Source organism: Polypterus senegalus, chromosome 3 (assembly GCF_016835505.1).
Source record: "Polypterus senegalus isolate Bchr_013 chromosome 3, ASM1683550v1, whole genome shotgun sequence".
In the NCBI taxonomy this organism is placed as follows: domain Eukaryota; kingdom Metazoa; phylum Chordata; class Cladistia; order Polypteriformes; family Polypteridae; genus Polypterus; species Polypterus senegalus.
In genome coordinates, this window is record NC_053156.1 from 130142429 (window position 1) to 130167739 (window position 25311).

The 25311-nt window shown below is 38.5% G+C and overlaps 1 protein-coding gene across 1 annotated transcript; it reads left to right on the plus strand.

Moving 5' to 3' along the window:
* Positions 1-4023: 4023 nt before the first annotated feature.
* mfsd4b (major facilitator superfamily domain containing 4B) lies at positions 4024-25311 on the plus strand. The gene is made up of 4 exons (XM_039747939.1): positions 4024-4928; positions 19562-19730; positions 20055-20171; positions 22632-25311. The coding sequence occupies exons 1-4, from the start codon at positions 4632-4634 to the stop codon at positions 23960-23962; spliced, it is 1914 nt and encodes a 637-aa protein (XP_039603873.1). The 5' UTR covers positions 4024-4631; the 3' UTR covers positions 23963-25311.

The window sequence follows — 25311 nt, forward strand, 5'->3', positions numbered from 1 at the left end:
ACTCAATTACGTGGGAGGTGTGATGATGCGAGACGCAAGACGTAATTCCGCCTCACACGGCGACCGAGCTGCCCGCTATGGCCATATACAGTATACGAAAGTAGGTTCCAGTTATGACCATTACGCATAGAATTTCTAAATGAAACCTGCCCAACTTTTGTAAGTAAGCTGTAAGGAATGAGCCTGCCAAATTTCAGCCTTCTACCTACACGGGAAGTTGGAGAATTAGTGATGAGTGAGTGAGTGAATGAGTCAGTCAGTCAGTTAGTCAGTCAGTCAGTCAGTCAGTGAGGGCTTTGCCTTTTATTAGTATAGATTATAGTATATAACTTCTCCCCACCTTCCCTTCTACATTTATAACCTCAGCCAATTAGGTGTAGTAAAAGACAAGCAGGAGTTAAGTTACAATTTAAACAATGTATTATTGATAATATTCATAAATAATAACAATATGCCAAGTACACTTGAATATTGCAACCATACAACCTGATTAAATGGTGATGTGTAGTTTCAGGTGGCACACAGACTTGTTAGTTACTTAAAATGTCTCTAGTTAAGGCATCATTTATGGTCAGCTTTCTTCAGAACAGGCCGCATGCCTGTCTCAATATGGCTGCCGAATTTTGCTCTTCATTGTGTTGTCCTTTTCACTTCATGGTGTGAAATGCTCCTTAATCAATTTGGTAAGAGAGAGAGAGAGTGAGGGAGTGAGCAAATTTATAGGTTTTCTGTTCAACCCCTAGAGCCAATACGACGTCATGGTACTTGAAGGCTTCTAATACAAGCCAGTTCCAAACAGCCATACTTCAGACCAATGGGGGAATAGAACACCTTCACACCTGCCCCCAAAACCATATGTTAAGGTAAAGCTTGGCAGTTAGGCAGCCTGGCTTTGTGTGGGGGTTGACAGAGAGACAGAGAAACACTTACCAAACTTGTTTGAGGCACTTTCCCCCCCAAACCCTATTGTAAAATTCAAAGAGACTCATTCCTAAATGGGGCTAAGGGGTTCTTAAAGCATCAAACCATCACTGTTATAATCAATAATGTAACACTAATATTACATTGCTTTGCCTAAGTTACAAATAAAGACATACAAAATATTTATCAACTTGAATGCAAAATTTCACATGACAACAGTACTTTAAAAGAGACAAATTATTTTAAATATTCACTTCTGTAGGCAGTGCCCTGCCCGGGGATTTGTTCCTGCCTTGCGCCTTGTGTTGGCTGGGATTGGCTCCAGCAGACCCCCGTGACCCTGTGTTAGGATATGGCGGGTTGGGAAATGACTGACTGACTTCTGTAGGCACTTACCAAGTCTAAAAATGTATCAGTTATTCATGCCTATCCTACCTTATCAGTGCTAACAATCAGTTTTAACTAGTCACTGAAAAAAATAATATCCTCAAGATGAGAACAGAAATATATGTTTGTTCCTGTGAAAGTACAGCTATGTGTGTACTCTGGAATGAAACCTTATCATTGATGAAGGAATATTAACTTTGGAGATAGTTCAACACAGCCCACTCTGATGTCAACACCAAATTGCCACTGGGCTCACATGCTCGCCATCGGTAACTTCAGAGGCTATTCAGAAGATATTAGCTCATCCTAGAAGGCAGGCACCATTACTTTAACACGTACACCATGTTTAGCTTGATGTATACATGTGAGTCAGCAATCTTACTTATGAATGCCATTAAGACAAGTAATCAAGCACCTATCACCAGCTAGCACCTGTATGGCTGCCTGTGCATTACGCTTAAAGCATACTGTATGTGCCTGATTGAACTGCTTGTGTTACAAAATGTAATTGTCGACATTAGGTGACAAACATGGCAGATGTAAACAAAATGAGTGCTGCTAGGTAAAAAAGTAAATTGTCTGTGAGAATATACAGTGCCATTTGATAATGAAAATGATTTGTGCCTTGACAGCATGCCATACATACATGTCTACTGGTATGGTACTAAGTAGTTATGTGTGTTTATATGGCACTTTACTGATGTGTCATATAAAGGACTGTTTAAATTATTTGCAAGTTTTTTGTTTGTGAAATGAATATGTGAAACACTGACAGAAAGTAAGTACAAAACAATTTCGGAAGCCAAATCTTCTGCAGTTTCTAGTGATTTCAATTACAAATATATTTTTTCAGCTTATGAAAAGGTCCCCTATTCAGAGCTAACTAAATACCCCTGATCTGGAGGCACCTCAAAAAACACACCACCCTCAGGTGTCCAGGACAATGTCACGTCAGTCCTTAAATTTTGTTAAATGTCAGTTGTGATATATTGGCAATTATTGTGGTATATGCAAGTGACATAATGTATAATGTTCACAGTTGCAGACATATTGTGTTCTTTAAATTAATCCCATATTCATATTTTTCAGTTGTGCATTTGCCTCGAAACACGTAACGATGTGTACTATTATTATTATCGTTATATTATTTATAATTAACTCATGTCTTTGAATGAATGAACTATAAAGGTAGCATACACAAAACGTCTGTGCCATTTGCGCTACCACAATGCGGATGTAACCCTGAACAACCCACATCACATAAAATTAGAGTTGTGTCGTTCACGAACGAATCGATTCTTTTGAACGGCTCATAAACATGAACGATGGGAGCCGTGCGGCTGGGGGAGCCGTTCTTTCTGTCATTCTTTTTTTCCTATGCGTGTTTCACACAGATGCACACAAATTAGCTCCTCCGCGAGACAGAGCAGTCTTGCGGAGTAGGGGGGGCACACCCAGGTGGGGTGGGGCGGACCCACACAGGGGGAGGGGCACACCCAGCAGGGGTGGGGCGGACCCACACAGGGGGAGGGGCACACTCAGGTGGGGTGAGGCGGACCCACACAGGGGGTGGGGCGCACCCAGCAGGGGTGCGAGAGTCGAGCCCCTGTTTACCCCAGGCTTAGCAAGCTGATGGCCAAGAAGCTTTGTGTTGTGGCGACATCAGTTCCCTCTGAGAGAATATTCTCGAAAACTGGACAGATAATCTCAGAGAGGAGAAGTTGCCTTAAGCCCAAAAAGGTCAGAGCTCTTGTCTTCCTTAATGCAAATTTGCCCAAGAACATGAAAGAGGCAGAAAACGCCATAAAGTAAGGAACTGCTTTGTATTTATTTACATTGCATTTTGTGTTCATTTAAGACTTGAAGGGGCTGATGTCCTATTTGCAAAGTTTACAGTAGTAATAGTAATGTAGACATTTCCATTTTATTTATTCTAATTTTTTCTACAGTATATATTTAAAACTTGAAATATTTTTTGTTTTCTATCAAAATGTTCTTGTGTGATAACAATGTTCTTGTGTGGAAGTGTTTGTAGTAAAAGCTGTTTTGCACAGAAATTCATTGCAGCCGGCTTTGTTTTTGATGTTTATTTGTGAGTAGGCATTGTATGAATAACATAAGTCAACGTAGCTTTACACATACACACACTTTGTACTAAAGGTAAATCCAAAATAGTGATCTCACTGTCTAAGCAGTCTAAGAAGGATGTTGTGCAACCCTATGGCATATAGTCCACACATGACAAATGAGGTAATAATCAATATTTCAGAATAATTCAAACTCAGATATTGGTGTGTGATATCGGAGTTTTAATTATTTGACTACAAATCTCACCTCAACATTCCTCCCAGTGATTATTTCCAGGATAAACTGAGATGCTCCCAAGCTGGCGTCTTAAAACTGACTAAATATTTAAAAAGAGCCAACGAGCCGTTGTTTTGAACGGCTCTTTGAAAGGAACGGATCGCCAAGATCCGTTTCCCCTCAAAGAGCGATAAATCCCATCTCTACATAAAATGAAGCTGGAAACGGTCGTTTCAGCTTCGGCATTAGGCTTATTTCCCATAGACTGCAGCGCTTTACACAACTAGAGTCAGCCAATCGGCTCCGTGCTACGGTCAGACTCCTCAGAGATTTACCGGACTAACGCCCGCCCATTTTATGAGTAGTATCCACTGGCAGAGCCACAGAACCATACTGGCATTTTTATGGACCTAGCCAAAATTGCGCGAACATTTCTGAGCCAATAGCAAGCAGGCAGAACGCCCTCGTGACTCACATCTCAGCCTCGGGGACTTTGACAGGCGCACCGGCGTGGAGCCGCGGCGCTTTCTGTGTTGCACTTTCGGAGTTATTTTGTACACTCGCCTCTCCTGAAGAAATATGCCGCTGATAACCTTTCGCAAAATATGACGTGTGTGTGTGTAGCAGAATTGGCATGAACTGAAACTACGTCACCAGACAATGGCGTGACAGTTCCACTTCGTGCGGTGAGGGAGAATTGCTTTGCTTTAAGACTTAAGTCTTATTGCCGTTTCGCCCACCGTGAAAGTGAGCCGTTCCTCTGCTCGACTGCACCTTCCAGTGGCTTTGTGCCGGGTGACAGCCTTGGGTGACCCCTCCCCGTCAGAGCCGCAGCTCTTCTTCCCGTTTCTGGCTGTCGTACTTGGACACCTCACTCTAAACGGAAAACGACTCTGCGTCTGTCCTGGTGACGGCGGCATGCAGCAGGGTGCAGCGCGTAGGGTCTAAACTCACTCAGGCGCAAGGCTTCTAGCGGCCCTTGCTTGCCAGTTGCTGTGCGCATATTGTGTTGGCTCGACATGTCTCTGGCCGCCCCATCTGCCACTACAGCTGGCGGCGGCGTGGTGAAGAAAAAGCAAGTGCGCTTCGCGAGGACGGAGGAAGATGACGAGCAGCAGGATCAAGGCGAGGAGGAGGAGGAAGAGGACACGCTGTTTGACAAGTGGAGAGATGGCAGAAAGAAGGCGCTCCAGAAAGCCGCGAGAGGCTTCGGCGATTCCGGCTCCAGCAGTGTGACAGTAATCCGGAGGGGTGGCAGCTCTACGGCTAGCAAATGGCCTACGACCTTGGCGTTGTGCGCCTCCTTCCTAGGGCTGGTAAGCTTCAAAGAAATACTAGAGAGCCCAAGTAGAGTGACGCTGGCCTGGTTACATCAAATGACGCAGCGCGCTCTCCCACCGCACAAATGCCTGGTCGGAGTCCGCCGTGTCTCTACGAAAGCTTGCGATATGTTAAAGTGGCTCGCTTTTCCAACTGGTTTCCATTTGTATTTTAAACGGGATTTCTGATCACACATTTCACGTTAATTACTCGTTAAGATCTCTCCTTCTTTCTGAGTCACTCTATTACAGTTGCCCACGTTACCTGTGTTTAACAAAGCTTTGGTTGCTCCGTTCTCTACTCTTAACAGTTCTTTACAGGAATATCGAGTAACATTTGTGACTCTGCTACCATGTCAAATACCTTGTAAGACTTTCGTCAAGTGGGTTTGCTTTTAACTGAACATTGTAATAGGCGAAATGGTCTTATTAGCCTGCATGCCTATTGCCATTTGAAAACTCGAAAGGTAAACCTGCTATACTGCACTCCCTGTGGCCTTCAGAAGCACGATTTGCTTATGTTTGCCTATTAAAAATAGCTTTTTGCAACTCTTAGCAGGGGGAAAAAAGGCAGGAAAATTTTTGAACCATTGGAAATTTTTGTGCCTTGTTGATTGATAGCAGAGAGATTGATCTGGTACAGTACTTTAAATAAGTTAATAGTGCATTGTGACAGGTGTTGTCAAAACTAGACAGATACAGAACAGAAAATAAAACCAGTTCTACAGGAAGCCATTTGTGGTTGATCTTATATTTTTTTGAACCCACTGAGTCCAGTATATAGTCAGCTGTTTTTATTTACTTTCAATGTGTTCCTAGAGACAGTTATTTGTCAAAGAATGTCCAAAGCCCAGTTATTACAACTAGATCTTGAATTGAATGCGTGGTTAGTGTTTCTAAATCACACCTTCATGACACCAAGTTCAGATTCTGGCCTGTTATATTCTTACTGTGCTGCATTTGTACTCTAGTTTTTATCTTCATTCTCCAGTTTTACTTTCACATTTCAAGATGCATTTGTTAGGTCAATTAATGAGTCTGAATTGGCCAGGTATACATTAGTATGGATAAGTTCATGAATAAGAATGTGATGGACTGGCATGCCAGTCATTGTTGGTTCCAGCCTGGTGTTATTTTCTTACCTTCTCATCTCTGGATGATGGTGAACACACTAAATTTTTACTGTGTGTGTGGTAATTTTAGCTGGTAAGCATATGTATGAAATCAGAAAAATATGAAAGTTTTATAGGAGATTTTTGATTATGTATGTGAAATGTCTATTTATTGGTTTGTAGTGTCATTATATTATTGTGAATTGTACAGAGTACAGTTAAATTTGGATGAACGATTAACTGAGAAGCAGAAAATTGTGCATGTGACCCATTGTGGGAGTTTTGACTCTGGAGTAAATGGTAAGTGCCTTATTGGAGTAATCATGTCCAGAAAAAATGTGTGGTCATCATGGGGAGAAGGATATCTGATTTATTATGTGTGTAATTTTAAAATACATAGCTTTGCTTACTTTGAAAGGTAAGAGGGTTTGTTGCCTAGGTTAGACGCACACATGTACTGTATACAACAACCAGATGTGTTAAGTACAGTCTCTTAAAATAGTCTTTTATCAGCTGTTTCGAGCCTGTGCATTTTTAAAAAGATGGGATTTCTTAAGATGGGAGAAAGCCATTAAGTACATTGTATTCAAAATTAGTATTCCTAAAGGAAAGCTGATTAATACTAATTCCAATTGTGATAAAAAAAAAGCAGAATGGTGTATTTAAAATAATCTGTAATTTGTAGTCTAACTTCATTATAGTTGTTTTCCCATTGAATATCAAACAAGCAATTGCGGGAAAGAAATGAAAGAAAATGAAGTAAACCACTCTTATTGCTTTTTGGATTTTCACAGTGCCCCTTAGTATATGATTATAAGAGATACTCGAGGTACCCTTTTTCCACACCAGACCATTGCAAGTGTAAATTGTGTACTGTACTTTAGAATAGTGTTCTCAAAATACATAAAAGTACAAATCTATCTATCTATCTATCTATCTATCTTGTTTTCTTGAGTGTTGCCAACAAGCTACACTGTCTCATTTGGTCATTGTTTAACATGCTATTTTTCCAGTCTAGAATATAGTCTCCATTCATATAATTAAGTTGTTGACACTTCATTCACTTGGAATTAATGAGTTTATTAATTGTGCCTCAGTGTGAATGCAAAAGCATGTTGGGGAGAACAACTAAATGTCTTTGCAAATGCTGCAAGATTATTTTTTTTGAATGGACTAAAAATTTATAGTGATCACATAAACCCAATACATCCTGTAAAACTGTAGTCCATAGGTAACATTAAATATCAGGACTTGTCGGGTCATTTTGAACGTATGAATGATCTGTTTTCTGTTTGTGAATTTTCTAGTACAGTATTGTAAAGAGCCTTAGCCTGTACTAGTAACTGTAGGAGCAAGATAGAGCACCAGTCCATTAATAGTAACATGTATTCACAATTCCAATTCCCACACACCCTTGCCAGACATCCTGTTACACCTGAATTTCATGCAGCACTGTAGATTAATATAGTTTCAGATGCATGAAAATGACTCCTTTCCTTCTGCATTCTTCTCTGTGACTTTGCAAGTGCAGAACACATTTCAAGAACCAACACAGGACCTCCCTTAAAATGTGTCCAGTGCAGACAGTATGGATTAATGCTATGTTTCCTACTATTCTCCCAAATTATTATACAGTATCCACAATATGGTAATATATTTCAAAACGACATCCAAAACTGAGTCTCTCACAATGGTATTGGGAAGAAAATTTGCTAATTAGACAAGCAGCTTCATGTCAGTGGCCACATGGCTGTGTTACAAATGATTGTGTTAGAATAAAGATATAAATTTAAAATGTAAAAGTTAACCATATTAAGACAAAGTTTAACATAGCAAATAAACTATAAAGGCAAAATACTCTCTTTAGTACGCAGTTAACTGCATTTTCAGCATGTGAGTTCAAAGATTTGTGGGTGATACTAATTTATGCCTTATTTCAGACATGGTCAGCAATGTTGATGTATGTTTAACAATATGACAGCTGAGTTGCTGTATTTTTGATTGTTTTTATTATGCTTTTCTGATTTCCTGACCCGTGCAAAAAAGAATGGTTTATATTAATTGGGTAAAAGAATGTACAGTATTTGAAGGGTCATGTATAAAGTTACCTCCTCTTTTTTTCTTTTTCTGTTATAACTCTTATATATTTAAATACTGTTTAATGGATTTGTTTTTGCCATATTTGACATATAACATGAAATGACATGAAAATGGTGGAATCTTTAGACATTTATTTAAAACTGGCTGTGTAAGCCCATGCTGTAAAAAGCCCGGGCTCAAATTGAAATGCAGAGTCAGTGGTTTTATTTTGTGGATGTGCTTGGCCCCCCTTGTCTATCAGCGGCTAAGTGAGTTTCTCTCTCGTTTGTCTTTCCTCTGTGGTTTCACTTTTGCGACAGAGACGCTTTGTTTCAACTTCATGCTGTAACCTCATATTTCTTTCTTCTTCCGACTTGTTAAATTGGGGCCGCCTTGCCAGCTCTTTGAGCTTCACGCTGTACGATTAGATGGAGTTTGGTACGCAATTCAATTCAAAGAGTTTTATTGGCATGACCATAAACAGTTTTGCCAAAGAAGCTGAAAAACTTGAAATAAAACAATTTCTATAACAGATTTAACAGTAAGGTAAAGAATTAGGGTAAAAAATAAATACAGATACAATAATAATAAAATAAAAATATAGCAGCTGCTTAAAAAGAGGTAAGAATCAGAAATACTTGATCACTCTATACAGAGTAAGGTGTTAATAAGTGCAACCTTCCTCACTGTCCTCCTCGCTGTCTACCTGTCTACAGTACTTTAATTCAGCTTCCTGCATGGTAGATGATGATGCTGCAGATGCATCTCCCTCTCCTTGGTTAAGCCTCCGCTTAGCTGTCTCCATCCACAGGTCAACCGCTGGTTTTGGGTCAAATGTCTCTGTGGTCTTCTTTGACTGGTGGATGTGCATTAGGGCCTTCAGACGAGATCTGTGCTTGTTTTTTATTATGTTAAGATTTGAGAATCCCCTCTTACAGGCTGCACTGCTCAAAAGAGACAGTTTAACCAATTTGACAATGTTGGAATAAAGATCTGGATTGCTTGTATTTATTATCTGGACCAAGTCATACACAGAGGATGCTATCAAGCGTTTCCCTGTTTGCTTTAAGTGCATCCATTCTGTGACAGTTTTGTCTTTGTCAAGACTCAGTGTGGCTTCATAATTCTAAAGAATGGTGCAAAGTGTTGTGTTGCCAAAACGATGTAAATCTTGTATTTCCTCAGGCCAAGTTGAAGGATCAGATACTAAGAAATGATCACATGACTTTAGTGAGTCATATCTGATTCCAAACTCCTCAATTAACCCCCTGAGTAAGTTTATCTTGTTCCTGTCAGCATCAGCATTAGAAACTATATGCTCTGTAGTGGCCTTCAGCATCAAGCAAAAGTATAAACTGTCCTATGGCCACCATGAGTTCATCCTTGCATTCTCCAGTACTCAGCTTTTCCTTCTGAAACACAATGGATGTGGTCATCAAAATCTTGCCAATGTCAAGCACGTTGCCCAGAAAATACTGAAATTGGTCTGTGCAGATATGCTGCAAGTCACTGTTATCACTTGTGGCCAGTTGCATTTTAATGGCTGGCAATAATCTTGATATTTTTACCAGCGTGTCATGCCTCCATGCAGACCATCTAATATGAAATTTACCCAGTTTCACAAAGGACATACCGTTCTCTTCACACAACTTCTTAAGCATAGCCGTATATTTTGCTCCACCTTTTTGTAAATAAAACTGCAGCAGCTTGACCACGGAGCGATTAAAGGTCTCACAGTATAGAATGTTGCGATCAGCTGATTTTCCGCAATTTTCTAGTCTGTGTGCAGGCACATTAGTCTCCTACTGCAGCCAGCTGCTGTAATTTCAGAACAATGCCGTTGTATATACCGACGTTAACAGCAGCCCCGTCTGTGCACACTGAGACCAACTTTCTCTTCCATTTGTCCAAGCCTGCTTCCTGGAAAAGTTTAACGAGTCCGTCTGTTACAGCCTGCGCAGATCGGTCAGCACCCAGTTCGATTAGGCCAAGAACTGCATAGTAAACTGCCCGATGTTGGACACAGACATAATGAAAACGATCTCCTGCTTGGTTTTAATAATGTCTTCCGATCCTCCGATCCATCAAAAATCAGTCCCTTAAATTCGGCAGACTCCAACTTTACTTTCAACTCTGCACTGATAGTGCGCGCGATGGTCTGCATTATCCTTGTGGCCGTCTCACATAAAATGATACGCAGTGCCGACATTTACTCCAAGCCGCTCCAGGAAAGGAATATCTTCAGCATAGGAAGACAGGGTGTTTAGTTTTATGAAAGGCAAGGAGAAAAATATTACACAGAGCTTGCTGTTGTTCTTCATTTACCTTTGTTCGCCATCTAGCTAGAAGGCGAGTAGAAATTTCTTCCTGAATAGCTTGTTTTACATGCATATGCTCCTTGCTCTTTTCATATTTGTCAAATAGACAGATAATTTATTAATCCCAAGTGGAAATTCACAAAATGGATGACTGAAATTCTTTGACCCTGTGTAAAAGTCACTTGTTTTGTCTGCGATATGTGGATGTGAGCGGCACAACTTATACCACATTTTAGTGCGCTCATCATTAGCTTCAAGCCACAGCACATATTGGAGCCACTTTTCAGAAAAAAAACTCTTTTTTTTTTTTTCTGCTTTGGCTTGGCTTGTTGTTTCTTTGCAGGTGGTGAAACTCCAAAGTAGCTGCTTAATGTCTGTTGTTTTTTAGAAATATTGGCAACACAAGATAATCAAAACCAAAAAGAAAACAACGTATATTAGCAACATGAGGTGTCGATGCCCTCTCTGACCGCAGTGCATGATGCAGATGACGTTACGCATTTACAATTTTTGTCGCGCATGCGTACCAATTATCTCTGTATATACAGTGTGTATATATATATATATATATATATATATATGTGTGTGTGTATGTATATATATATATGTGTATATATATATATATATATATGTGTGTATATATATATGTATATGTATGTGTGTATATGTATGTGTATATATATATATATATATATATATATATGTATATATGAGGATTTTAACCTGTTTCTACTGTTCAAATATTTACATTCTTGGGTTCTACTCATGATTTTGATTTTTATCAGTGTGCATTTTCCATTGTGTCCCAACATACACTACTGTGTAATTCTTTGTACTGCTAAATTCACACTTTCAGGTAAATGTGGAAATGCTTTTATTAATACTGGTTGGAAAGCCAGTATTTTGTAACCTGCTTCTCTATCCATTGGTATCTATTAAATGCTTCTAATGAAATGGTTTTCCACAGCCATTTCCAGCTGCGTTAACAGTGTGGTGTTAAACAAAGCCCATTCAGATTCCGTGTCTCTGTCCATTCCTGATATGCAAGAGTACATTTCTTCTGAAAGTGCATGCTGACACCATACCAAACAGAGGTATCTGCTAGTCATTCTCAGTACACCCCCTGTATACTTTCACATTTTAAAAAGTCTGTTCTGCTAATGCTTCATTCATTTGGGGAAGTTTACTACCAAGTTGCAACTAACTGTATTCTAAAACATAAAATGATACTGAGTGTTAAGCACAGGTTAATATAGTCATCAAATTAATTTTCTGTAATCCAGTAGAGTGGTGTTTTACTATGTATAGTTGTACTTGAAAGTTTGTGAACCCCTTAGAATTTTCTATATTTCTGCATAAATATGATCTAAAACATCATCAGATTTTCACTCAAGTCCTAAAAGTAGATAAAGAGAAACCAGTTAAACAAATGAGACAAAAATATTATATAGTTGGTCATTTATTTATTGAGGAAAATTATCGAATATTACATATTTGTGAGTGGCAAAAGTATGTGAACCTCTAGGATTAGCAGTTAGTTTGAAGGTGAAATTCGAGTCAGGTGTTTTCAATCAATGGGATGACAATCAGGTGTGAGTGGGCACCCTGTGTTATTTAAAGAACAGGGATCTATCAAAGTCTGCTCTTCACAACACATGTTTGTGGAAGTGTATCATGGCACGAACAAAGGAGATTTCTGAGGACCTCAGAAAAAGAGTTGTTGATGCTCATCAGGCTGGAAAAGGTTACAAAACCATCTCTAAAGAGTTTGGACTCCACCAATCCACAGTCAGACAGATTGTGTACAAATGGAGGAAATTCAAGACAATTGTTATCCTCCCCAGGAGTGGTCGACCAACAAAGATCACTCCAACAGCAAGGCGTGTAATAGTCGGCGAGGTCACAAAGGACCCCAGGGTAACTTCTAGGCAACTGAAGGCCTCTCTCACATTGGCTAATGTTCATGTTCATGAGTCCACCATCAGGAGAACACTGAACAACAATGGTGTGCATGGCAGGGTTGCAAGGAGAAAGCCACTGCTCTCCAAAAAAAAATTGCTGCTCGTCTGCAGTTTGCTAAAGATCATGTGGACAAACCAGAAGGCTATTGGAAGAATGTTTTGTGGACGGATGAGACCAAAATAGAACTTTTTGGTTTAAATGAAAAGCGTTATGTTTGGAGAAAGGAAAACACTGCATTCCAGCATAAGAACCTTATCCCATCTGTGAAACGTGGTGGTAGTATCATGGTTTGGGCCTGTTTTGCTGCATCTGGGCCAGGACGGCTTGCCTTCATTGATGGAACAATGAATTCTGAATTATATCAGAGAATTCTAAAGGAAAATGTCAGGACATCTGTCCATGAACTGAATCTCAAGAGAAGGTGGGTCATGCAGCAAGACAACAACCCTAAGCACACAAGTCGTTCTACCAAAGAATGGTTAAAGAAGAATAAAGTTAATGTTTTGGAATGGCCAAGTCAAAGTCCTGACCTTAATCCAATCGAAATGTTGTGGAAGGACCTGAAGCGAGCAGTTAATGTGAGGAAACCCACCAACATCCCAGAGTTGAAGCTGTTCTGTAAGGAGGAGTGGGCTAAAATTCCTCCAAGCCGGTATGCAGGAATGATCAAAAGTTACCGGAAACGTTTAGTTGCAGTTATTGCTGTAAAGGGGGGTCAAACCAGATACTGAAGGCAAAGGTTCACATACTTTTGCTACTCACAAATATGTAATATTCGATAATTTTCCTCAATAAATAAATGACCAAGTATATTTTTGTCTCATTTGTTTAACTGGTTTCTCTTTATCTACTTTTAGGACTTGAGTGAAAATCTGATGATGTTTTAGGTCTTATTTATGCAGAAATATTGAAAATTCTAAAGGGTTCACAAACTTTCAAGCACAACTGTATCTGTATGTCTGTCTGTTTAGAGGTTAGTGTACTAATTTTTACGGTACAGGGCAGTTAGTTATTACCTGGCTTCTAACTCGCAGTGTGACTCTGAAAAAGTTACCTATTCTGCTTTTGACCCACTTGTAAAATAAATGTGGTATATCACGTACATGTAAATATATTAAATCATGTTCGTGTAAGTTGCCTTGGGTATAGTAACCTGCTAAATACAGAATAATAATAGAAGATTAGAATTTAAAAATTGTTTTTTTGTAGCCTGAAGAAATAGCTGTCCTAGAAAATCTTTACTTGCCATTTTTACACATTAGGCAGATATTAAGATGAACAAACATTGTATGTTGTTGGTATAACAGGTATGGTATTATAATAGAACTTTAATGTAAATAAAAAAAGTATTCCTTCAATGGGATAACACTTTGAATTCCTTCAGGGGGATAACACTGCTCTCTGTACCAGGCAAGTTCCTTGCTAGGGTCATCCTCAATAGGATCTGTGATCACTTGCTCACCTATCAGCGACCGGAGCAATCTGCTTTTACGCCTAAAAAGTCTACCATCAACTGCATCCTGGCACTGAGGGTTCTCATGGAGAGCAAATGCGAATATTAGAGTTTCTGTGTAGCCTTTGTTGATTTTCATAAAGTGTTCAATTGAGTTGATCAAGCTGCCCTGTGAGACATCCTGAGACTTTGCAGGATCCCAACCGACATTGCTGGATGTCATGGCCGGCCTGTATACTGGTACTGTGAGTGTTGTGCAGTGTTTTTCCCAGTTAATTCTGAAGTTCGTCCAGGATGTGTTCTTGCTCCTACTCTGTTCAGTGCTTGCATGGACTGGGTGTTGGGCAGGGTCGTGGGGTCCAGCGGCTGTGAGACATCTGTTGGCGAAGAGAGATTTACTGATTTTTACTTTGCTGACGATGCTATGAACTTTGTGGAGTCAATGGAGGCTCTGATCGGGGCTCTAGAGAGACTTAGTGAGTAATCCTAGTGCCTGGGCTTGCGGGTGTCCTTGGTAAAAACCAAGATCCAATCCTTTAATGACCTCTTGGGCACAGCCATCAGCAGTGTGTCTGTTTGCGGCGAGAATGTCAACCTTGCTGAGAGGTCTACTTTTGACTGCTGCCTTTATGCAAGTTGACTTACAATGTCTGAGATAAAATTGGTTACTTGACCTGCTCCAGGTTACACAGTGTCAGTAGCAGGATTTCATACTAGAACCTTAGAGTTTAAAGTCCTAGGTCTAAAGCCTTAACTAGTACACCACACTACCTGCCAATAATATTATCCCTTGGTTTAAAAACAAAAAACTACAGTTATTATATATTAAAACCACTTGGTTTAGTTACATAGAACTTCTGATATACTCGATTGACTGATGTCACTATAACAGAGGCCCATTTTCTGGGCAAAGCCAGATAACACAGCTAGTGTATGATATTTTTTTTTCTTATAAACATACCTCAGAAATAGGGATGTCACAATACCAAATTTTTATCTGATACCAATACCTGTGAAATGTTACAATTTTCTATACCTTTCAATAACACAGCTTTTTATTAAAGTAACCTCCACTTGTTGAGAAGAATATTGTGCTTTTTTCTATAATATAATATAAAACATATAAAATATTAACAGTAACAACAGCTGTAAAATACTGGCATATCCATTAAGTAGTTACCCAGCTATCATTTAACTAAACTAATATTGGCATTCATAAATATCAAAATACATTGCAAAGCTTTGAATTAATAGATGAATTAAGATGTTCAGGGGATTTCAGCATAGGGTTTATAAAGAATGATATCATCATGAACTTCCTGATTTATCTTACCATGTGCTTTCTAAATTTATTCTGACATTTTCTGTCCAGTAACTGAAAAGTACAACTTAAATACATAATAAATATAAAAAATTAAACATCATTGTATATGTACTGTTGAATTAGTGAAGTACAAGATTCCAGATATTTCCATTTAAGCCAACTCTTTAAAAAAGGTATATACTGTATTTTTACAAAAACAACTTTAAAGTATGGTCCGTCAGTAAACCAATCACGTTTGTAATTTTTGTTACTGCAGAATTTATATTTGTATCATTAGCTTGTTAAAAAATATTACTAAAAAGTAATATTTAGTGTATTATTCAAATCAGTTCAACTTTGAAATGTTAAAAATTCATGGTGCTTTAATTTCCAAATCTGTCTCTCCTTTCTTTTTTAAATTTACCCCAACTTTAAAACTCCCAGTTTAAAATCAAACTTGTCAGTTTTACATCCATCCATAATCCGACCCGCTATATCCTAACTATAGGGTCACGGGGGTCTGCATGTTAAATACCCTTTGTTTTGCAGTTTGTGTGAGTGATCAGATTTTGTTTTTGCTTATGCCTGTGTACAAATCCAGAATTTGAAAATTACTTGGGCTGTCGTTATCTGTGCTGAACAAGTTTTTAACTTCGACACAGCGTTACATTTTTAATGTACCATTTAACCATATGACGTGTGGTTTCACTTGTAGGTTATACTAATGAATGGTACGTTCGCCTTCAAAAGCCAAAGAAATGACATAAATTCAGTGTTTGCAGATTCATATTTATCAATGAAGTATGCCCTTTTGATTGTCCTACTAGCTGCGTGCTTCAGCAATTACACATCTCTATTAACCGAGTACACATCTTATTAATAGGGGGATGTGCCTGGTCTGTCAAAGCATTGAAACGCTGTTGGTATTAACAAGTAGAGCAACTCATGTTATCACTGTTGTTGACAAGCCAAATATTCCCTTTATTTAAATCTTGTGTTGATGTTCACTTGCTTTAGCTATTGTTTGAACTTGCTGTCCACCCTTATCCCACAGTCCCTTATGCATAACTTTAGATGTGTGTAAGTTGCACCCCAGCAACTGAGGAGTTATCTGTAGAAGTACTCATTACAAGCAAGAGAATTTATGCCAATTTTCTCATTGTTACATTCCAGATTAATTTGACTACTTGCTGTTATTCATGAGTGCAGTACAGATTTCCTGGTACATAAGTGTTAGTTTGGTACCAGATTAGTGCTGAAATATTGGTTCTTGCAACATCCCTACTCATAAAGATGTTTTCTGAAGTCAAAAAATTTGCTGCTTCAAAGTGGAAGTATTTGGTAAGTTTTAATACTTTTATTTTCACGTTTGTGCCTGTATCCTATCGATGCCATTTTAAACCACAAAAACAGGCACATTATTTTTTTTAATTTCTTAAAAGTGCTTCACTTACTGTAACAGCACAACTTTTTGTGGTCCAACTTGAAAAATACTTAATTTATTATTTAAGAATAGTCAAGATGATACCATTGTTTTGTCTGTGCAGTTACATCTTTGCATTACTAATTTATTAAGGTCAGTATTAATGAGTACAGATTGTGATCCTTGTTTATCATTTCTGAAGCCCAAAGCTAAGCTAAGATGAAACAATAGAAATAGTGGAATTGAATTGTTTTCAAAATACTAAAAAAAGTAGGCCAGTTTTCTTGTTATGTTGTGGAGTCATATACCAAAAGTGTTGCTGCAGTGTAGGCTCAGCCAGCTACAGTACTCAGCAGGGATGGTTCCCGTGAGAGGCAAAAACCATGAAACACCTTGCAGTCACATCACCAGTGTTTTTCAGAATTATAAACCAAGAAAGGTACGCTTTGTTGTATTATCTTTTGGCTCATCTGTTCTGGGTGAAATCTGTTTGAATATGCATTTGTCTGATATATGTGCTATTTCAAGACCTAAATCAACATTATGGAAGTCTTGGCAAAATTTCACCTAAAACTTCTGATTTAAAAGTCAATACAAGGAAAATGTGTAGTAATCAATCAGACTATTGATAATGTTGCAGTCTGATTATATGTGCATATGATATATGCTTTTCTGCTTATTAATGTTGTACAAAAAATATAGAGGTGTGGAAATGAAAAAAAAAATCATTTGGCTTTTTATTACCCTTTCATGTTGCTCAAAGCTATACGTACCAGTAATTGTTTGGTTTTTGTTCCCAGATATTTTTTTCTATCCTCCTGAGGAGTAAAAAGTCTGGTATATTGCTGTTGGTCATTGACATCACCCCATTTTGTGGTGGAGTGTGATGTGTATGGCCTTCAAATGCACTGACAACAAATATTCCGTTGTGCTAAATATCAGCAGGTTTTAGTGTGTATAGTCCCCAGGGTGTCTGTCACATGTGGTTGATAACTTCTGAGAATGTATCTTTTTAGTCTGACATTACTGATTTGATTTTTTTGGCACAGTGGTAGCGCTGCTGCCTCACAGTAAGGAGACCTGGGTTTGCTTCCTGGGCCCTCCCTACGTGGTGTTTGCATGTTCTCTTCGTGTCTGCATGGGTTTCCTCTGGGTGCTCTGGTTTCCTCCCACAGTCCAAAGACATGTAGGTTAGGCGTATCAGCATTTCTAAATTGTCTCTGGTGTGTGCTTGATGTGTGGGTGTGTGTGTGTCCTGCGGTGGGCTGGCGCCCTGCCCGGGATTTGTCCCCTACCTTGCCCCAGCAGACCCCCATGACCCAGTAGTTAGGATATAGCGGGTTGGAAAATGAATGGATTAGCATTTCACCATATACAATGTAACAATTATTTACTCATTGATATTTTAATTTCACTGTAATTGTAGTGTAATAGTGAAGAAAAATGTAGGCAAGTATTCCCCACCCACCTACCACAGTATGCTGTGTATATTTTTTATTTGGTTAACAGAACATACTTGGCATTTTCATGTGCTATAATACTTTAAAAACCTATTTGGCATTTACTATCATTAAAAAGCACAGTTTTAGTTTTGCGCCATTACAGTTTAAATTGAGTTCATTTGCTTTTATAAGGGCAAATACATCTGTCTATGTTAAATTCCATGTTAGTCATTACATACAAACCAATATAAAAATGAAACTATTTACCCAAGAACTGAGCAGAATTCTTGTCAGACGTAAGTCATATGAGGGATATACTGTAGAAAGACATCAAAGACAAAGAATATCCCTGGAACTCTGTATAGTCAATTGTGAGGCATTGGAGGACACTCAGTTTCCCAGAATGTTTCAAGAGCAGGTCATCCTCTTACTGTACAGCTCAGTAGCCAATCAGGAAGAAAACTGGTCAAAGCAGCAGTCAAGAGTCCACAAGTAAATTGTTAAGGATGTGCAGTGAATTACATCTGTGAATCAGCTTGCCAATCTGAGTTTTACAGTAGAATGGCGAGGAAGCCTTTTTTGGAAAGTAAAAAAGTACATGGGAGCCACGCAAAGAACGTGGAAATGAGTCTTGTCATCTTACCACATACATACAGTAGCGCATTGCCTAAAAGACACAATCCCCACACTGAACTGTGGTGGTGGCAGACTATATTGTGGGTTTTCTTTTCATTGTGAGACTGGCAGGGTTGGAAAAATGGGGCAAGGCAAAAGTGTCTCCAAATTAAACAGTTTTAGTTATTCATCGTAATAGTAATTTATTACGTATTAAGGTCAGTGTAACACTAAACTAAGCATAAATATTATGTCACAAAGCTGACATTCACAAAATGGAGCGAAGGTTCAACATGTGTTTGACTATATTTTGTATTGTGTCTTTTAATGAACTTTCTTACGTTTATGTGTTAATAAAGTAGAGCAGTCTATTTATTTGAATGGATCGCATATGTGATGTTTCTTTTTCAATATAGCTTATTAAGGATTTTTATTCTTTCACAAATTCAGTCTTTTTATTCTAGATAGTAACCTTTAAATAAATTCACTGCAGTTGAAGTTGTATCAATTGAAGAAGAGTAAAAATGAATGTGGAAAGAAGGAAATGGCTACTGATAACCTAGAAAGTGGCACGTGTACAGGAGCATGTTCAGGGATCTTAAGACTTGAGGACTAAGTCCCACACTCTCTTGGGCCGTAAAGCCTCTGTAATTACTTCCAGAATGCAACATCAGTTGTCTGGGTTTGAATAATGTGCTTTTGGTTGTTTTTTTTTAGTTTGTATGAAGTGTATTAGATACTCTTGCAGAAGTGTTAAAATTTAAGGCTGGGGGTTTATATATGCATTTAAGGATTACAAGAAAAATTCATGCTGTAATAATTTCATGGCTTAATTTGCTTGATGTAACTGAAGTAAATTGAACAAGTCTTTGTTTACATTTCCACAGAGAAATGATGGCACAAACATTTTTTTTTTATCCTAGGGCATGAGCATTGCAGTATTGGGACCAACATTTGAAGATTTGGCTATTAATGTGAAAAAAAATATCAGCAACATTTCCTACATCTTTGTTGGTAGATCTATGGGCTACATTGGTGGATCTGTGGTGGGTGGAGTCCTGTTTGACTGCGTAAACCACCATCTTCTGCTGGGTAAGGGGTGTGTGTTCACACTGCTGTAGATTTAAGTCCATTTTTTCACATAAGAGATACAATGTCAGTTGGAAGGCTAATGCTGCGAGTCATCCCATTATATTTTTGTTGCCTGTTGCACTAACACAGAGGTGCAACATATTTCATTTGCCTAATGGATTTACTCAGTATATCTGAATAATTGAATTATTATAGCATTGACACATTTTGTTAAAGGAATTGTACACATCCTGGCTAGTAATATATTCTTATACTAAAGCAAACATCTTTGTAAAGTTTTGTTACAAATGAAAAGTAAACTATTTTCTTTTTTCTTTTTTGTAGGATTCTCTATGCTAATTACAGCCTTTGGATTATTTGCTATTCCTTTTTGTAAAAAAGCACTGCTCTTGACAGTTTTAATGTCAATCATTGGAATAACTATGGGCTTTTTGGATACAGGTGTGTATGGTGGTCTTTCTAGATTCAAAAATATGTGTGATTACCAGTGTACTTAAAAGATGCTTGAGGAAACACTTTAAGCTTCCTGAAATTTTGTCCTGACTTACTAGCACAAAAAAAGATAGTGGTACAAGTGCCTCAAAACATGTAGTTGTCAAAATTGTGAAGGTGGTGCCTCTCTTAAAGGTTTCCACGAGTAAATTGCCTAGTCTGTGTATAATATACAATGCAATTAAATGTAATGTAAAAAAACATGAAAACCATAATGGTGGTTACAATAGTTACTCATGGAAAATTGTATGATTCCCAACACTAACTTGTCCCTATGGAATTCATTAATTTGTGATGAAGGTTCATTTGCAGGAGATGCAATGCAAATGAAAACAGTAAGTATTTCTTTATAATATTCCAGCATTGTGCCTTTATTTTTGTTAACCTACGTTTTCTCTATGAACATCATGAGCATTCCCTGTGAATGCGCATGTGTGTGTCAGTGTGTGTCAGTGTGCTGTAAGTCAAGCAAACATGAACTGGTTCAAGTCCATGATTATTTGCTACAGTATAGAGGTGCCAATTTCAATAAGCTGGTAACTATAGTGATTTTTTTTTTTTTTTGCAACTTTCTACCAATTATATATTAGGCTCACACATATTTTCACTAGTGCAAATAAACAAAGGCTTTAAATCTGAGATTAAACATTTTAGTCTAAGGACCCAAGTAAAAAAAATTGGTTCCATACCCAAAAGGTGATGTTCATAATGACAGCAGAAGCATACATAGATAATCCGCCGGTTTGAGGATGATACACTTTTAAATGCTTTATTTTCAGTAATCTGGCAGTCTCCTTGAAAGGGGTAACAATTGGTCATATCACCACGCCTATAATAAAGAAAACATTTTTGTATCCTTTCAGGCATATTTTTCCTATAAATATTGCTGAAATAGAAAAGTAGAAGTCATATTTTTATTAAAACCAATGATTATTAGAGGGCGGCATGATGGCTCTGAGGCTAGGGATCTGCACTGGCAATCGGAAGGTTGCTGATTTGAATCCCATAAATACCAGAAGTCGTTCCACTTCATTGGGCCCTTGAGCAAGGCTCTTAACCTGCAACTGTTTCATTCTGGGCGTGATGACACTTTGTCACATTTTATGCTGCATCTGTTATTTTCATTCCAAGCTAGCACTGCTGTCCTTTCACCCTACAAGCTTATTTGTGTCATTCCCTCATCTCACCACCTTTCTTACATGTGTTTTGCTTGTCAGTTATCTCAGTTTGACTGTTGTAGGTTGCTGTTGGCTCAGCAATCCTCCCATGGATAAGAAGGTTAAGAAAGTGGAAGAAGGGATTTTCCTGCCATAGACACAAAAGTTGTCTGTGACACGTCCACATCATTGCTTCACACACTACCACAGTAAATAGTATGCTAAATAGAAGGAGATTCATCACTCTACACAGAATTCGCACTTGGATAAACTCTGCCAATTATACTATACAATAATGTGGCAACCATAGTTTAAGAAACACAGCCCTAAGTAATGCCAGTGTTTTGCTGATAAAGCTAAGTGTCCCATAGTGCTCTGTGATATCCTTGCTGCTGCCCACACTGACATTTTATCAAAACAAGAATGAACTATTTACATACTGTATATCTGAGTACATCCCTAAAAGTGCTCAGTGTTCAGTCATTGTGGCTGCTGTTCTTGCTTTCTCTGTGATACAGTCTGTGGTAATGCTAACGCTAACCCTATGAATGTTGAGAGAATGTCAGTTTTCTTTCTTCATCTTCTATAAAACGTGATATTTACCAAATTACATGGGAAGGTTTGTTTAAAGTGTGTTGTTATGGTTTTATTACTGCTAATTTCTTTGCTTCTGGTAATTCCGTGAACTCATACTGGAAATTACTCTTGTGCATTATCTTGTCAAGTCACATTTTCAAATGTGTGCAAAATTAAAAACAAGAACATTTAGGTCTTCTTTACACAGTTTTAACTCTCTAAGCCAATTCCTGAGATAAATAGGGTTTTCTACATTTTGAAACAAAATGGCACAGTAGTAGTACAGTAGTGATTTTACTGTGAATAAATGGTTTAGCATGATGTGTAAAAAAGGTTGTAAGCAAGGCAGTAACAGTAGTAAATGAATTCCAGTACTTTTATACACTTAAATAAATAAAAGTTAATGGTAACTACTGCACTATATTTGTTACACTTTGTTTCCTTGAAAATATAAAGGCAATATGGCCATTAAGCTTTCACACTGTACATTTCTACCTTGACAAGTTGAAGTTTAATGTGGAAAATGCAGCTAATTTTGATGTGACATATTGGAGCGTTAGTCCAATAGATTATGTTTTGATTGTGTAATATTAGTGTGAAATACATTAATCAAAGTTGTGTCTCTTTGATAAAAAATACACTTGTAATATATATATATATTTGCATTTCTTTGCAGGTGGAAATGTTCTTACTCTGAACACCTGGGGAGAGCAGGCAGGACCACATATGCAAGCTTTGCACTTCAGCTTTGCCCTAGGAGCTTTTGTTTCTCCAATCCTTGCCAAATTACTCCTGGGTAACATGCCCACCATGAGCTCCACTTCAGGCACAAATATGAGTGTGGAAGTCAGAGAGACGCCAAAGTCTGTCACAAACCCCCAGCTGCATCAAACCGTAAAATTTATAACTGTAAACAACAGTAAGGCTGCTTATCTGAAGTCCATGTGGGCCTATATCGTCATTGGGACTTTTATTCTGCTAGTATCTTTGATTTTTTTCCTGCTGTACTCTAGAAGTAGTCCATCTCGAGAGAAAACAAAAGCCTCTGCAGAAAAACCACTGGTGGCCAAGCACCATAATGCTCTCATTGGGTTGCTGTTTTTATTTTTCTTTTGGTATGTTGGAGCAGAGGTTTCTTATGGCTCTTACATTTTCACGTATACTAAAGACTTTGCTGGTATGGATGAGAGCAGGGCAGCCGGTCTTAATTCCCTTTTTTGGGGTACTTTTGCAGCTGCCCGTGGTCTGGCTATTTTTTTTGCTGCATGTCTACACCCAGGCACCATGATTCTTCTTAGCTTGGTGGGTTGCACAGTCTCATCATTGTTACTCACACTTTACTGCCGTAACTCTGTAGTCTTGTGGATATGCACGGCTATCTATGGTGCCTCAATGGCCACAACTTTCCCAAGTGGAATTTCATGGGTAGAGCAGTATACCACCGTAACAGGGCGTTCTGCTGCAGTATTTGTGGTTGGGGCTGCCTTGGGTGAAATGGTGATTCCAGCAGTAGTGGGATACCTAATGGGGATACTGCAAGATTACCCATTGCTCATGTACACAGCTCTGGGAACATCTGCCATGACTGCCATTATTTTTCCAGTGATGTATAAGTTAGCATCTACTTCAGGTGCCGATGGAAGAAAATCGAGGGATGGCAATAATTTGAGGGAAGACAGCGAGGATCGCAAAGCCCTGTTGTCATCAGACTCTGCTTTCAATGGTGATTATGAAGAGGAAGATGAGGCTGAACAGTGGAATGATGCTGATTTTGAAGTCATTGAAATGAATGAAGCTGGCCTCATTAACTCTCTGCATGAGTCGGGTCCTGCTCCTGTCACGTCTGGTTCTCCCTTGAGTTTGGACGGCAGCTCTGCTGTGGATGCCAACATGGATGTTGCAGAACATAATACAGACACCAGCACACCATCACAGTCCCCAGGTTTTTCTAGTAGTTCACCCAAAGAGAAAACACTTTCCAGTCTTAACAGGGAAAAAAATGACTAAATGCTTTATTGATAAGTGGCTGTAAGTAACGGCCGTCAAAAAAAATAAGATTACACCACCATGTTATTGCACTTCTGTATACAAAATAATCACAAATTATTACCCACAATCAAGTTCACCGTCAGGCAGTCCAAAGAACATGGGTGTAGGTAAAGGGCCAGAGGCGATTGGGACACGTAAACAAATTGTAATTATTGGGCTTTCAGAGGAGATTTGTTTTAAATCATTTAAGTAGTTTGTCTTGTTATAAACTGTTGAAGTATTTAAGATAGAATGCTGTCTGTGTGGTAAACTGTGAAAAATTCGCCATGCTGTATAATGAAAAGGGGCTTGCAGCAAGAACTGTTTCATGGACAGGTTTTTTTTTTTTTTAATTCTTCTTCCGCACCAATCAGAAGTTTATTCTGTCCAATGCTGACTTAAACTTGTTGGTTGCAGTGCACAGTATTATACTCCTAATATGGCACTGTGAACAGCAGGGCAGTAATCGCCTTGAATGGCTGAGAAGTATTTGTGTAATGTGCAGCTAAAACTAAACTTTGAATAAATTAAGAACATTGACAGCAAGTGCCACTCGTCTAAAGAAAACAGCAATGGGCAAATGGCGTCTCACACAATAAGAGACTCTTGTATTTTGGTGTTCCCCTCCCACGTATGATAAGGTGTAGGGGAAGATATCTCAGCTGAGCTCACTGTAAGCCAAAAATGCATTTGTGGCCTTTATCTTAATTTTCTACTTACACACTTGGAGTAAAACCTTTAAGAATGATAACTAGTACCTACAGCAAGCAAATCAATTTGATTCTCCCCTTAATGCGTACATTATACGTTCAGAATTGTATCTAAAAGTTAAAGCAACTGTAAGTTTGCTATTCTGTTTTTTTTTTTTCCTCCTAAACTGGTCATCATCTTAACCAGTATAAACTAGCAGTTAGTGGGTGGAGTCAGAAATACTACTGATGTATTTTTTTGTTGGCTATCAAAATAAAAATGTACTTTTTCATTTTAATGGGTTTTCTTTGGTTAGTTATAGGACACACTTGAGTGTTTAGTTACTTTGTGAGAATGCCAATCCAAATCTGCTGTCTTTGTCATATTTGAGAAAACGGACTCAACAGTGGACAAGGCTGCTGGTGTTAGGCAGAGTGACAAAAGTGAGAGAAGGAAGCAAATCTGCTTCTAGCACATACGCATTAGCATGGGAAGTGTGTCAATGACGGTGGTGTGTAGAGGAGGTCTTCGGTGGATGGATGGGCACTGCCTGTTGGGGCCTGTTTCACCCGAAACTCATCTGTTCTAACTCTTAAGTTTAAAGTCAAATAAATGTTTGGGTAAAGAAGCACAATCCA

Coding starts and splice junctions, on each gene's coding strand:
- mfsd4b (XM_039747939.1), top strand. CDS start 4,632: ATGTCTCTGGCCGCCCCATCTGCCACTACAGCTGGCGGCGGCGTGGTG. Junction 4,929..19,561: donor GCGCCTCCTTCCTAGGGCTG/GTAAGCTTCAAA, acceptor TTTTTATCCTAG/GGCATGAGCATTGCAGTATT. Junction 19,731..20,054: donor AAACCACCATCTTCTGCTGG/GTAAGGGGTGTG, acceptor TCTTTTTTGTAG/GATTCTCTATGCTAATTACA.